The sequence below is a fragment of the Lactuca sativa genome, chromosome 2 (assembly GCF_002870075.4).
Source record: "Lactuca sativa cultivar Salinas chromosome 2, Lsat_Salinas_v11, whole genome shotgun sequence".
In the NCBI taxonomy this organism is placed as follows: Eukaryota; Viridiplantae; Streptophyta; class Magnoliopsida; order Asterales; family Asteraceae; genus Lactuca; species Lactuca sativa.
The window spans coordinates 221,070,212-221,084,229 of NC_056624.2; the positions used below are offsets into that span (position 1 = coordinate 221,070,212).

Sequence of the window (14,018 nt, forward strand, 5' to 3'; positions counted from 1 at the left end):
TTTTCATTTTTTTATTTATTCTTGTTGAATTTTTTTATATTAAATAATAATTTATTGATGAAATATAATTATTTTATGTTAAAATATCTTTATTTTTTTGTTAAAAAATAATTATTTTTTACTGAAATATTATAAATTTTTGTCGAAATATCAACCGTTTGAACTATTTTTTCTACCGCAGAGGTTTGCAGAAGTGATCCATAATCCTTGTAGATTTTTGTATCAAAAAAACAAACAAAAATTAAGACCCTGTTTGATATGGCATCTGAGTCAGGTAAGACATTTTTGCTGACTCGGTCAGACAAAAGGTGTTTGATAGACAGAATCTTGGCGTCTAACTCGGAAAACAATGTCTGACTGAGAAAGAAGTTGGGAGTTGGCTGACTGAGAAAGAAAACAAGGCTTTCCAATAGTACCCTTGGCTTGGATAAAAATTTGCAACTAATGAAGGTACAAGAATAGAATTGGGTCTCCCTTGTAGAAGCAATGGTGTTTACCAACAAGCTGAAAGGTTTTTTGTATTTTATGTTTAAAATAATATATTTAATGTCTATTATGGTGGAGGTTTTTGTATAAATTATTATTATTATTATTATTACTATTATTATTATTATTAATGTCTATTATTATTATTATTATTATTATTATTATTATTATTAATGTCTATTATTATTATTATTATTATTATTAATGTCTATTATTATTATTATTATTATTATTATTATTATTATTATTATTGTAATATTGCATAGAAACGTGTATAGCATCAGGGTAAAATGGTCATTTTATACCAATCAGCACATTCAGTCAGATTTTCAATCAAACAACATGATTTCTTAATCAGTCAGAATTTCTTACTCAGACAGAGTCAGTATTTTCTCCGGCAGCATATCAAACGGGGCTAAGTCTTTCAAAAGAGGAAGGTACGGAACCGTTTCGGAGATAATCAAAATCGTGATGAGAAACTCACACGTGGACTGTAAACTGAAGTTAAAGTCCTTGAAAATGAAAAACATAAATTTTAGATGCGAGGAATATAAATAAATAACATGAACCCTAGATCATGAAATTATAGTGGTTGTTAGGTAAATCCTCCGATTTGTTTTGCATCTTGTTTTCTGCTCTTTGGTGCGTGTAAACCCTCCCTACATATGAACTATTGGAGGCATAAACTAAACTCGAAATTACAAGATTGGGTTTTTCTTGTAAGTTTGTAATTGGGTATCAGTCGATGTGTGTTTGTATCGATACCAAAAGAAAAATTGAAACTTTTTGTGGCTTTGAAGAGATCTAAGGCTATTTGAGGAATGACTCTGGGTTTATTTCATGTTGCCTCATATCGCCGGCCTCCCCCTCGGTCTTCTGGGACGGGTTGACCCAGATAATTAGTTTTACTGGTTTTGACGAGATCTAAGGCTATTTTGGATGTTGTTTCAAAAAGGATATGGCCCTGGCTATCTCTGGCTATGAGTTTTGGTTGAGCTGTTACGGTATTTGAGCGATTGTGCAGCTAAACATGATTTCAAATTGTGTTTTGTATGCTTTTGTTTCCAGTGGAGTGCTATTGTTGCATATATAGCAAATTGGAAGAAAAAATCCCTACAGCTTCCCTAAATCTGTTTGTCAGCAGGTAAATGGTACACTGTAAATGCATTAGACTGTATATATGAATGGATATGCAAATCTGCTGTTTTTTGGTTTGATTTAAAGTATATGCAATTTTTTAGTCATAGTTGTACATCATTGTTGGCTTGGTTTGATTGAAACAAGTGTAAGTGATTTTTGGTATTGGTGATTTCAACTTTTATATGTATATAAGATAAGATGCTTGTGGAAATTGATGATTCTTTTTTTTTAATATGGGATTTAAGGTATGAGACCAGAAGCTGAGGATGCTCCAGAGTTGATGCAGAATATACAATCACGGTTGCCAGTAAAAGAAGCGGCCCGCACGTGCGTGTTGTCCAAGTCATGGCTACACGCTTGGTCTACCATCCCTATCCTCAGGTTCGATGTTCGAAGAGGAAAGAGCATGAAGTTGGTGGACGGGGACCGCACTCTGATTAGGTATCTCCGTGACAACATACCAATCGAAAGGTTTGATCTTACGATCGACATCGAGAGCCAGGAGTCGGCTTCTCATGCTGAAAAATGGATTGGGGCCATCACAACCAAAAGTTGTCTTAGAGAGATGTCCCTCTCAATCGATATTGCTCTTTTGCGTACCTCGTTAACATTACCAGATGAGATACTCTCAGGTGAGAACCTAACTAAGATAAGAGTTTCAGCTTCGAATGGAATCCATTATGTTTGGATGACGACTAGCTATCATCCTGTGATCAAGTGTGTGTGCCTACGAGAACTGTACTTGAATGGTGTGCGCATAAGTGAAGAGGCACTCCATGACATATTGTCGTCTTGTAGCTTGCTCGAGAAGATAGAGCTTCTAGATTCTTGCAAGGGGTTCAAGACCTTCAAGGTTAAAAACCTTCTTCGACTTTACGAATTACGAATAGATTTAGATGCTGTACACTCTACTGCTTTGGAAATCAGTGATGTCCCAAATCTTAGCGTGTTTAGCTACGATCTACATGTTTGCAGACCACAGATGCCTATTATTCCATTCAACGCCCTTTCAATATCATTAGGACGCAGCGTGACACGATTAATGTTAGGTGGCGTGATAACAGACAACGCGTGTCTCGAAACGATCAAAACGGAATTTCCTTTTCTCGAGAGTTTGACGCTTGATATGACATCATGGATGTTAGGAAGCTTCCATTTCACATGTGCTTCCATCAAGAGATTGTCCTTGCTGTCGTGCCGACACATGCTTATCGATGTACAAGTTTATGCTCCAAAATTATTTTTTTTTGAGTTTGGTGGCAACACATTGCCTAGTCTCTTATTTCCAGTCTCGTCTCTCAAGCAAATCAAGGTTTCGCTCTCACTCAACCCTCTGATTGATGCTAATTTTTTTCTTAAGATGAGGGAAACACTCACGTTATCACGCATGTGCTACCTTAATATAATAACTGACAACTCAAAGCTGCCATTGGACATTGATATCGATGATCTAAGAACAAGGCTCCTGTTTCCTCCTGCTAGGAACGTGCAAGAACTGGCGTTTCAAACGGTAGCGGATGAATGTCTGTGGGAACGATCCCAATTTTTTGATGCATTCTTTGAGATTTGTCATCCCAAGCATGTATTTGCAAGGCCAGACTCCCGGTTCAGACACAACAATCACTTTTGCAGGCTCATGCTGAGGGAGGTCTTGGAGAAGAAGACCAGAATCGCGTATTGGCCTCATTACCTGAAACATGTTCAAATAAGACAATATCGTCATCAGAAATGGAAACCCCTAACAGTTTCCCACAGAAGCTTTTTAGACGGATCGGCCCCTGGTGTCTACATGTACTTCAAACTAATGTGGCGTTAATGATCATCTCTGGCTGGGTTCTGTTATTTGTTTTATTATTATTTCATGTTTTCACTTTTTTTCTTATCCTATGTTTTACAAACATGTATTTGCTTAAAACGATCCGACTCCGAGAGGTAGCTTCCACACATGTTGCTTTTGTTACTATTTGCTTTTACTAGTAATTAATTACATGCTTACTTCAATTCAGTTTGACGTATAATCTAGTTTGTTTTTGTATAGATATGCTCGTTATTTAGTTATGATTTTTACAAGGGAAAATCACACAAAAGCCATTTTAGTTTGATCAATGTTTAACTAACAATTCTCTTCTTGTTTAAAATAAACCACCAATATTTTTTTTTATAAATTCAATTGTTACCAGTGTTGTATGTTGTTAGTTATGAATATTCTTTTTTCTAAACAAACCACTCGTGTACTAAAAAAAATCCAATAAAAAGAAGCCACTCAAATAATCAAAAAAAAAAAAAAAAAAAAAAAAAAAAAAAAAACAACCGCTAACTTTTTTTTTGGTTCCTAAGGTTGTTTTTTTGGATCAGGTCCAACAACGAAACCTTTAAGGTCCTCATTATTTAGTGTGTTTCCTAGCAATTTCAGTTCACATGTTAAACAACACTACCTCAACGCCGACTTTTATGTGTGGTAAACCCATCTCTCTCCTCTCTTGTTGGTCATAAACGTCGATTTGCTGTTTTAAATTTACAACTTCTGTGTAATGTAAGATGAATTGTGATTTGAAATTGATATTGTTTAGGTTGTTTTTGAAACGTCCATTAATTTTATTTTTGTTCTGGTCCGGTCCCTGTAATGTAAGATGAATGCTTGAGTTCTTGTTCTAGATTTACCCATATAATATTGTGTCCATGTCGGAATATTTTTACTTAATTGATCGATTTAACAATCATGGATATAACTATAGTGGGTTCTATGTATTCCGATTTGTGGATTGTTAAATACACTTGCTCTTTGAAAACTCTATGAATACCTATTCGTCAATTCACATTGTCATAGCAATAGCTAATCTGTTAGTTCGAATTATGATAGTTTTACACAACTTGATATGTTTTTATGTGGTAAGAGCATACGATATGGGCAACGGGAAGTGGTATTTTTGCTGATGTGGCATCTCATAACATGGTTATAACACCGTGAACACCATTTTCCGCTTGGTGTAGGATATGAAAAGGCTAAGAGGACAATCCTCATATCTTGTTGGCGTTATGACATATTAAAACGGAAACATTGATTGACTGCACATTTCTTATCTCTCTATTTTTCTCCTCTTAATCTCCTCATAACATGGTCATAACACCATTAACACCATTTCCCCCTTGGTGTTATAAGGTGTTATAGCATCACCTCAACGAACATATATCTAATGTTTTTAACCGGCTAAAAGGGTGTTTGACATTCCTTTTAAAATGACTTTTGGACTTTTAACTTTTCCAACAAGTCAAAAAAGTCCAAAAGATATTTAGCAAATGGAAAAGTTCTTTTAAAACAATTTTTTGTTATTAACAAAAATGAGTTTTTTCAAAAGTTATGAATTCTTATTTTTTTTGTGACTTTTGACTTTTAACTCTTGAAAGTCTTAAAAGCCAAGTCAAACACATTTTAAACACATCTTTTAGAAACAGCTGTTTTACAAAAAGTCCTTTTTCGAAAATGATTTTAACTTCAAAGAGAAATCCCAAACACACCCAAACAAGCCCTCCTCATCAAGGAGAAGTCAATGCCTCTTTATTTTGAGTAAATTACATGGATAGTCCCTATGGTTTGGGATAACTTGAGCGTTTGGTCATTATCTTATTTTTTTTTAACTCGGACCGTCTCTATAACATGATTTTGTTGCATCATTGGTCCCCAGATGACTTAAAAAAAGACTATTATACCCTTACATATATATTTTTTAATTTTCTTTTATTTATTTATCATTTAAAAAAAACACAATAATCTTCACATATACCACCAACCAAACAAAACACATTAAATTTAATAGTCCCACGACCCCATCAATGGTCACCCAAACCACCCTTTTTTTCTTTTCCCGTTACAGCTCGACCACTTCGTCTTCTCCGACAAACCATTGACAAATACAATTAAACATATATAAAATCAAAATACAATTTATCTGAATACAATCAAACCATGAATAATCGTTTTTGTTCATGAATAAGCAAAACCAGAAATACAATCTTGAAATCGAATCAAATGAACCTTAAAACATGAACAAGGAAAGCAAAAAAAAATTGCTTTTTTTCCCCTGAGATAGGTAATCAAAATAAAACTGAAATCAAATTTAGTTTTGAGACCTGAAACCTCCTTAAAATTAGGTCTGACAATTTTCGACACGACCCGGAACACGACTCGAAGTAAACGGTCTGGGTTGAGTTTTTCGACCCGTCAACCCGTTTATTAAGTAGGTCATATATGAGTTTCTCAAAAAATATACGAGTTGACCTGCCAACCCGTTTAGAATTTTAATAAAAAATTATATATTTTTTTAAATGTATTAAGTATTATACACTATACAGTTTATACTTTATACTAGGATATGATACTTGATACCATTGACCATTTGACCCGTAGGTAACCATTTGTTGATTTGCATTGCAACACGTTTGGTATTTGTCCTAAATATTTTCAGTATCTCACAAACAAAATCGAATAAGCCCTCTCCCGGTCTACCCTCTGTGATGAACGACAGAACGAATTCACGAAGAACGGTTTTGTGACATGCTCATCAGGGGATTGGTTGTTCGTAGACGGGTTTGTTCAAGAGCTTTTCCTGTGAACACAACACAGAAGAATCGTTAAAGGACAACCAAGGGTTCTCTCGGGATGTCACTCCGACGATCAAGTTAGTCCTTAATTAGAGGGAGTTTTTAGGGTAAATTGTATGGAGAAGAAGATGGACGCCTTTCTTGAGCCGGAAGAGATCCTTTTATACCTAGTTCTAACGAAACGAAGTGACTCTCCCATGTGCGAGTGATACATGACACCCTTTTATTAGGAGGTGTACACCCACGATAATTAACTGCCAGGTAACGTCAATTATGGGTGTCACCAGGCTCCTTGTTATGACCTGATTAGTTGTGAGAGAATGAGAAGATTACGAGGAATATTCTTTCCTCGCGAGGAGAAGCGGGCTACCAGCTCAACACTGGCCTGCCCAAGCCAAGGTCGGGTACTGGCCAAGGCCCTGGCATGACAACGCTTCGTTAGTACTTTCTGTTAAGTTTAACGTGTCTGCGTACGGTAACAATAACAAGTCCCTTAGAACACTAGGCTTCAGCGTTTGTGACGTAGCAGAGTCGTTCTGGTCTACTTGTAGACACGTGGTTACCGATCGTCTTTGGCGGTTTCATCATGAGACGGTTCGCTACGCCTTTAGTAGCATTTAAGCCCTTGTTTCTCCAGGCGTTTCCTCATCACTCTCTACCTTTCTCTTTCTGCTTTCTTCCTTCAAAGAACCCTTTCAACCTTTTCTTTGCGTTCTTCCATGGTTACTGATCGTCTTTCTGGAAAGGATCTTACTGATGAAGAATGGGAGTATTTTCAGTTCTGATTTGGTTTTGTCCCCGAACATGGGGTTCAAATTCCTCTTCCTGATGCATCGCTCTATAGTCCTCCCGAGGGCAAGGTCGACATTCCAATTTCTTTATCATGATGGATAACATGGTAGTAAGATAAATGACCTAATATTGCACAATATAAATGACATAATATTGCACAATATGTACCAACAGAGCCTCGACACAGGTACTTTCAACCAGGTTCACCGGAATATTAAATATTTGCATAGAGTCGTTTTTATTAAAGACACAAAAACACGAGCAACTTCGACAAGACTTAGCGGATCATATCTACGATGCTAACGATGATGACAAGTAATATATTGAGAAAAAAAAGATCATGTATTTCTTTGGGTCTTGTAATGTCTTTTTTTTTCAATTTAAATGTTTTGTTTATTTAAATAGTATGTTTTATTTAAATAATATGTTTTATAAAATTATATTTGTTTTATAATTATTTCAGAAAAAGAAGCTTGAAAATAAAAAGGAACAAAGAGGATGGCATGAAAAATATTTTGATGTGGATGTGTGGTGATCATTTTCTACTTCAAATTGTATGGTGCGGAGGATGATATGACATGTGAGGTGGTAAAATAAATTATGTTAAAATAATGACACATACCCACCGGCTTTAAAGGTTCTTTAATGTTATTAAGCCCTTGAATGTTGCCAACTGTAAGTTAACCTACCCTTACTAAGCTTTTAAGTGTAATAGAAGTGCTCGGTATCGAAGTTCAGCTAGCGCAAATCCCGATTTTCGCTAGAATTCTTTGTAAGTTAACCAGGTTTTTGCTAAAACTCTCTGTAACTCATACCCACCAGCCTTAAAGGTTCTTTAATGTTATTAAGCCCTCGAATGTTGCCAAGTGTCGTATATGCAATCATTGATCATGTGATTATGGTTTTCACCTCAAATACTTAGAGTTTCGGTTGAAAACATTTACCAAAATATAGCTAAATGTCGTATATAAAAAAATTCATATATTCGATCGTGACCTTTAGTCCTCGAGTGTACCATCATAATTTTCTCAAGATCTTAAAATTACAAAATTTACCTAAAGTTAACATTTTAATGACGAAGTGACTTCTTTGACAAATTTAAAAGCAAATTTCCTAAAACAAAAATTATTTCAAACTGGTAGTTTTAGTATATTTCTAAGCAAGCTAAATAATAAGATTCCCTAAAAACGAAACATTTCAAATACTTCATGTACATATAGGTGGTGTTTGTTTTGTTTACATTTTTTTCGGTGTCTGCACAGACCATGCGTAAACATTAACATTCACATATTATTTGTTTGTTAAAAGACCGTGGACTTAAAAAGGTCTATGTATCCTCTTTTTGGTGCAGACGTTAATTAGAGTCTTCTAACATCTTCAGACATGTAGCCTAAAAAACATATGTATTTTTTCAAAATGAAAATTTAGACTTATTCCAATTTTATATATGATAAACAATTTGAAAAAAAAAATACTTAAAAAAAAGTTTGAAAGTAAAATCGTTAGTCCCTAAATTTAATCATTATCTCTTTTTATTTTTATTTATTTTGCTTGTTTGTTTTATACCTGTTATGTTATCCATTCCGTTTCGAATAAAAATCTTTTTACGTATTTAACAAATTATCAAAAACCAATATACCTTCAAAGATACAATGTGTAGAAACAAAAGGTTCGTATACGTTTCTAGAACATTAGAATATTTGTATTTGATTTTTACAAAATCCATTATAAATTACTTATAAAGTTAACTATAGCGCGCACACACACAAATATATATATATATATATATATATATATATATATATATATATATATATATATATATATATATATATATATATATATATATATATATATATATATATATATATGAGTAGAATCAAACGAAAACACCAAAAAAGTTGAGAACGCGAGAACAAAGTATATTCATTTGTGATTCCATGTATTCATTTGTGGAGAAATGATAAATTTTTACGCCTTTAATTTCAATTGAAGAGAAAAAGCATATTCATGTTGATTGTGCGTAAAAATTTATCATTTCTCTACAAATGAATATACTTGTTCTCGCGTTCTCAACATTTTAGGTGTTCTCATTTGATCTTTTCTATATATATATATATATATATATATATATATATATATATATATATATATATATATATATATATATATATATATATATATATATAGACCTAGGTTAAAATGTGGATTGACATCTATTGTGTGATCGTGTGGACAATGTTATTCTATGTAAATGACAAAGAAAATAAGTTGTTTGATAATATGAATACGTTCAATCTTACATAACTATTGTCATTAACACACATTCTCACTAATTAAATCGTATATAAGGTTATTATAGACTTTTTATTTTTATTCTCATTGTGTCAGAATGTTTATTGAGTCATATTCTGTAAAAATGAAAATGAGTGAAAAACGATGTTTGAGAACAAAAATGAATAAGAATTAGTGAGAATGCATGAAAATGACGATATTTTTGTAAGATTTAACGTATTCGCATTACTAAACAACTTATTCTCTTAGTAATTTTTATAGAATAACATTGTCCACACGTCCGCACAATGTCCATCCACATTATAACCTACCCTATATATATATATATATATATATATATATATATATATATATATATATATATATATATATATATATATATATATATATATATATATATATATATATACCTTATAATGCATTTATAGTCAAACTCTTAAATTTAAGTAGTCAACTCTCAAAACTCTCAAAAACAATTTATAATGAATAAGGTATAACCCTTTTTTGCTTGGTTATGCTTTGGATTTGTATATTACCAGACTATGCATGAAGTCAAAAAGATTGGAGGAAAGGTGTATGCTTGATTTCTCAGAATGCCGGCCACTAAACTCACTTCACAAGGATTGCAATCCTAATTTTGTGTTTTTTTATCCAAAGGATGAAAATCCATTTTTGCATAGATAACATGAATCAACGGATGAAAACCACCAACCTTCAAACACAAAATCTATTTCTCATTGTTTTATATAAGAATGACTTTCAGCTCTAAACTCATAGGTCTGCCTTCTACCCACCCAACAAGTTTCACTTTCTTGAGGAAGACCTAACCTTACTCCTGAAACAATTACCCCCGTCCCCTTCCGTTAACAATGAATCCCCACCAACTATTCTTGCTTGTGAGTTTTCTACTGCACCCGATATCCAAAATGCTTAAAAGCTTAATATTTCTTACATCTTCATCTTCACTGGTTCCGGATTGATGGTTTCTTTCGGTGTATATAGGTTTACCGACAGATTTGAAATGGGGACCAACTGAAATGTACATGTTTATTGAATTATTGATAGAATCGTGTTTATTCTAAAGTTTAATGTAATATTATTTCTACAAGTGTCATATGTTTCTTTTTTGTTGTATGATGAGTTCAGAACATACATGGTCTCATAATATGGTCATGGAAAAAAGCTTCTTGGTGCATTTATCTTAATTGTTCACTTAAGAAGTGTATTTATGAAAGAAATTATAATTTATAAACCATTTGGTGTTGTTTCAAATAGGTTTTTTCTATAAACATTGTCATCTTCATGTTTTTATAAGAGTGAAATATGTGACATGTTAGATAATAAGATTTCTCTAAGTTATATTAGAATGGTCAAATGTTCATATTTATGAACTATATGGTATTGTTTCAAGTAGGTTTTTTTTCTATAGAAATCGACATTTTGATGTTTCTATAAGCATGTAATATGTGACATATAAGATAATAAGATTTCCTTGAGTTATATTATAATGGTCAAACGACATATGACAATCCACCAATTTTTGTCTACAAAGTTTGTAGAGTTATATAGGTTTGAACAAAATGCGGATGGTCATAAATTATTTTATCAATAAGAAAAATTAACTGGATATGCAAGGAAATGGCAAAAAAATTAAAGGTTTTTACTTGATCTATCTTATTTGTTTTCTTTCCAAAGGTTTTTACTTGATCTTTTATATTACTTGGTATTATGAGATGTAACCCAACAAAAAGTATACTTACATCATATTTCATGTAGTAGTATTTTCATCATTCGTATGCGTCCAACTTCTTTTATTTGGAAAAATACAAATGTTTGTAGTCTTTTCGTGTGGCTTCACATTTTAAAACTGTAGACTTGCTGTTTAAAAAAAAGATTGTAAGAACTACAACAATCTTCTTTGTAGACTTCCCACTTTCATTCGTTTATTTAATGATCTAAATAATAATATTTAATAAATTAAAAAATATGATGTTAAATGAGATTGTATGTGTATTTTTTATAAAAAAAATAATGCGTTTATAGCCATACGTGATTTATCATTCATGTTATGTAATTAAAAATACCACCGGTATATTTTAAAGAATCTTATTTTAAAATATTATACACCGGAAATTGTAATATATTTTTGTTTGTATTATTATTATTATTATTATTATTATTATTATTATTATTATTATTATTATTATTAAAATCCACACCAATCCAAAAAAATGAATCAACAAAATGTAGTCATCGTTGATTGATGTTTTATAGTCTAATATGCTATATTCCAACCCTCCCTCTAACCAAACATATAAATAAATAAATAAAACCCTACCAATTCAAAATGCTATAAAGTATTATTTATTAAGAAAAATATCACGTTTAAATAAGCTAATATAAACAAGTCTTGGAGTTAATTAAATGCCGTCAATGGTGTGGTTTGTATTAATTTCCCATGAAAATATCAGTTATTTAGGGTTGACGGAGTCGGCTTATTTTTATCTCAGGTTTAAGGCGTTATTGAATATCACTTTAAATAACAATTTCGGAGTTCGGATCATGCAAATACTCTAGCCTACAAAATGTTGCCTATTTGGTCTTTGATTGCCGATTTCATGGAAAAAACAGAAAAGCGTAAATTACACGGTTGGTCCCTATGGTTAGGGGTTACTTGCACGTTTGGTCCCTAGGAAGATTTTTTAACTCGGACCATCCCTAAAGCTTAAATTTGTTACCCGCCCAGTCCCTTAAATCTTATTTTGTTGCGTATTTGGTCCATACTAAACATAAAAAGACAATTTTACCCTTATCAATTATATTTCAAATTTTTTTAATGAGAAAAAACATTTAATAAATAAGCCATGTGGGTCCCACCCACCTAATTACTTACGCCTATTTTTCTTGATTGTTATAATATGGTTGACTGCTTCTCCATCTTCAACGCTTACCTACTCCTCCCCCCCCCCCCCCCCCCCTCTTCACTACCGATTAAAAAATCTTCCCTCCATCTCCATAGTCGAGTTGCATCTCTTTCGTCCCCCTCTCCACTCCCCACCTGCTTCATTATTGATGGAACCTACCCAACCCTAAAAGTACCCTTTTATGCCCTAACTATTGCTGCAACAATGTGACTCGCGATGGGGATCTCGCCAAGCTGTCGCCTGCACCTTCGTCTCTGCTGTCTCTGTTCTTATGTTTATCCCCATATGCAATTAATACTTCAAACTGTCGTTGGTCTGCATCATCAAGCAATCGTTGCTGCCCTCCATCGTCAATATGATCAAGTGTTGGGGTTGTTGCAGGTTCTGATTAAAATCCTTTAAGTTTGTAGGTTCTAGTTGAAACCCATCGTCTCCGATATCTCCATTTACGATGTCCGGGTTTTACAAATTCTGGTTGAAATCCTTTCATTCTTTGTATGTTCTAGTAATTCTTCAAAAATCTTCAACAAATATACAATAATTTTGTTGAACTGAAGAACCCTAACGTCGATCTGTAGACTACATTCTCTGCTCCGCTTAGCTACATTTGATTTTAGTAGGTTTGTTTCAGGTTCAGATTTGATTTCATTTTGATTTCGTTAAGTTTTGATTTGGTTTGCTATTAAATATCAAAGTTAAAGAAACAACACATCATGTTGGGAGCTTGAAGATTTCAGAAGGGTGGGTTGAGATGAAGGAATATGATGACCGGAGATGGGTAGATGGTGGCCGAAGTTAGGTACTCTTCATCGTTGTTGGGGAGACGAAGGAAATCAGTAAAGGGTGGGGGTGGGCCCATTGTAAGTTAATAATAATGTAAATAATTGTATAAAATGAATTAAATTACAAAAGAAATAAGTAAAGGGCAAAATAGTCTTTTTATGCTTGATAGGGACTAAATGCGTAACAAAAATGTGTATTAGGGACCGTCCGAGTTAAAAAATCTTTCTAGGGACCAAACGTGCAAGTAACCCCTAACCATAGGGACCATCCATGTAATTTACTCAAGAGAAAATTTACAATAACTTGATGAATTGTCGGGGATATAAATAACTTCTATCATGTTGAATTTACTATTGTTTTCATGTATATTTGTAAATTATCCTAACTTTTTATTTTTAATTCGTATTGATTTCGTTTATGTTAACATGACTATTATTGATAATTGTTTAGATGTTAACCATTTGCGCAAAATTATTAATCGTTTCTAGAAACAAATTTTTGAAAAAGCTATTCGCACCCGTCGTTTAGCGCGGGTAAACTACTAGTGTATATATATATATATATATATATATATATATATATATATATATATATATATATATATATATATATATATATATATATATATATATATATATATATAAGTTTGGTTATATTTTGAATAAAAGTAAAATGAATATTTTGAAAATTTTTGTTTTAAAATCGATATGTATTCCCATCTATTTATGTATTAAATTCTTCAATCTCTAATTACAATCTTTGGGTATAACTTTGTGACCAAAACTGTTTTTTATCAAATATATTCTTTAATATATATACCCTTTAATTCATACAATTTTATTTTCATTTTTTATACAATAATACATAAAATTTAATCTAGATTTATCAACTATTTATAATAAAGTCAAAAGTATTGAAATTTTCTTTTAATTTAAATAAAAATCAATTTATTTAGATTTTAGTTTATTTTAGTAGACTGCAGATGTTAAAAACTAAACG

The 14,018-nt window shown here is 32.4% G+C and overlaps 1 protein-coding gene across 2 annotated transcripts; it reads left to right on the top strand.

Moving 5' to 3' along the window:
• Positions 1-940: 940 nt before the first annotated feature.
• On the top strand, positions 941-3,631 carry LOC111879855 (putative F-box/LRR-repeat protein At3g49150). Of its 2 annotated transcripts, XM_023876293.3 has the most exons (3): positions 941-1,630; positions 1,872-2,938; positions 3,109-3,631. In XM_023876293.3, the coding sequence occupies exons 2-3, from the start codon at positions 1,874-1,876 to the stop codon at positions 3,145-3,147; spliced, it is 1,104 nt and encodes a 367-aa protein (XP_023732061.1). In that variant the 5' UTR covers positions 941-1,630; positions 1,872-1,873; the 3' UTR covers positions 3,148-3,631. The 2 variants fall into 2 exon arrangements, with proteins under 2 accessions (XP_023732061.1, XP_023732060.1); XM_023876292.3 differs by having other exon boundaries at positions 948-1,630; positions 1,872-3,631.
• Positions 3,632-14,018: the final 10,387 nt, after the last annotated feature.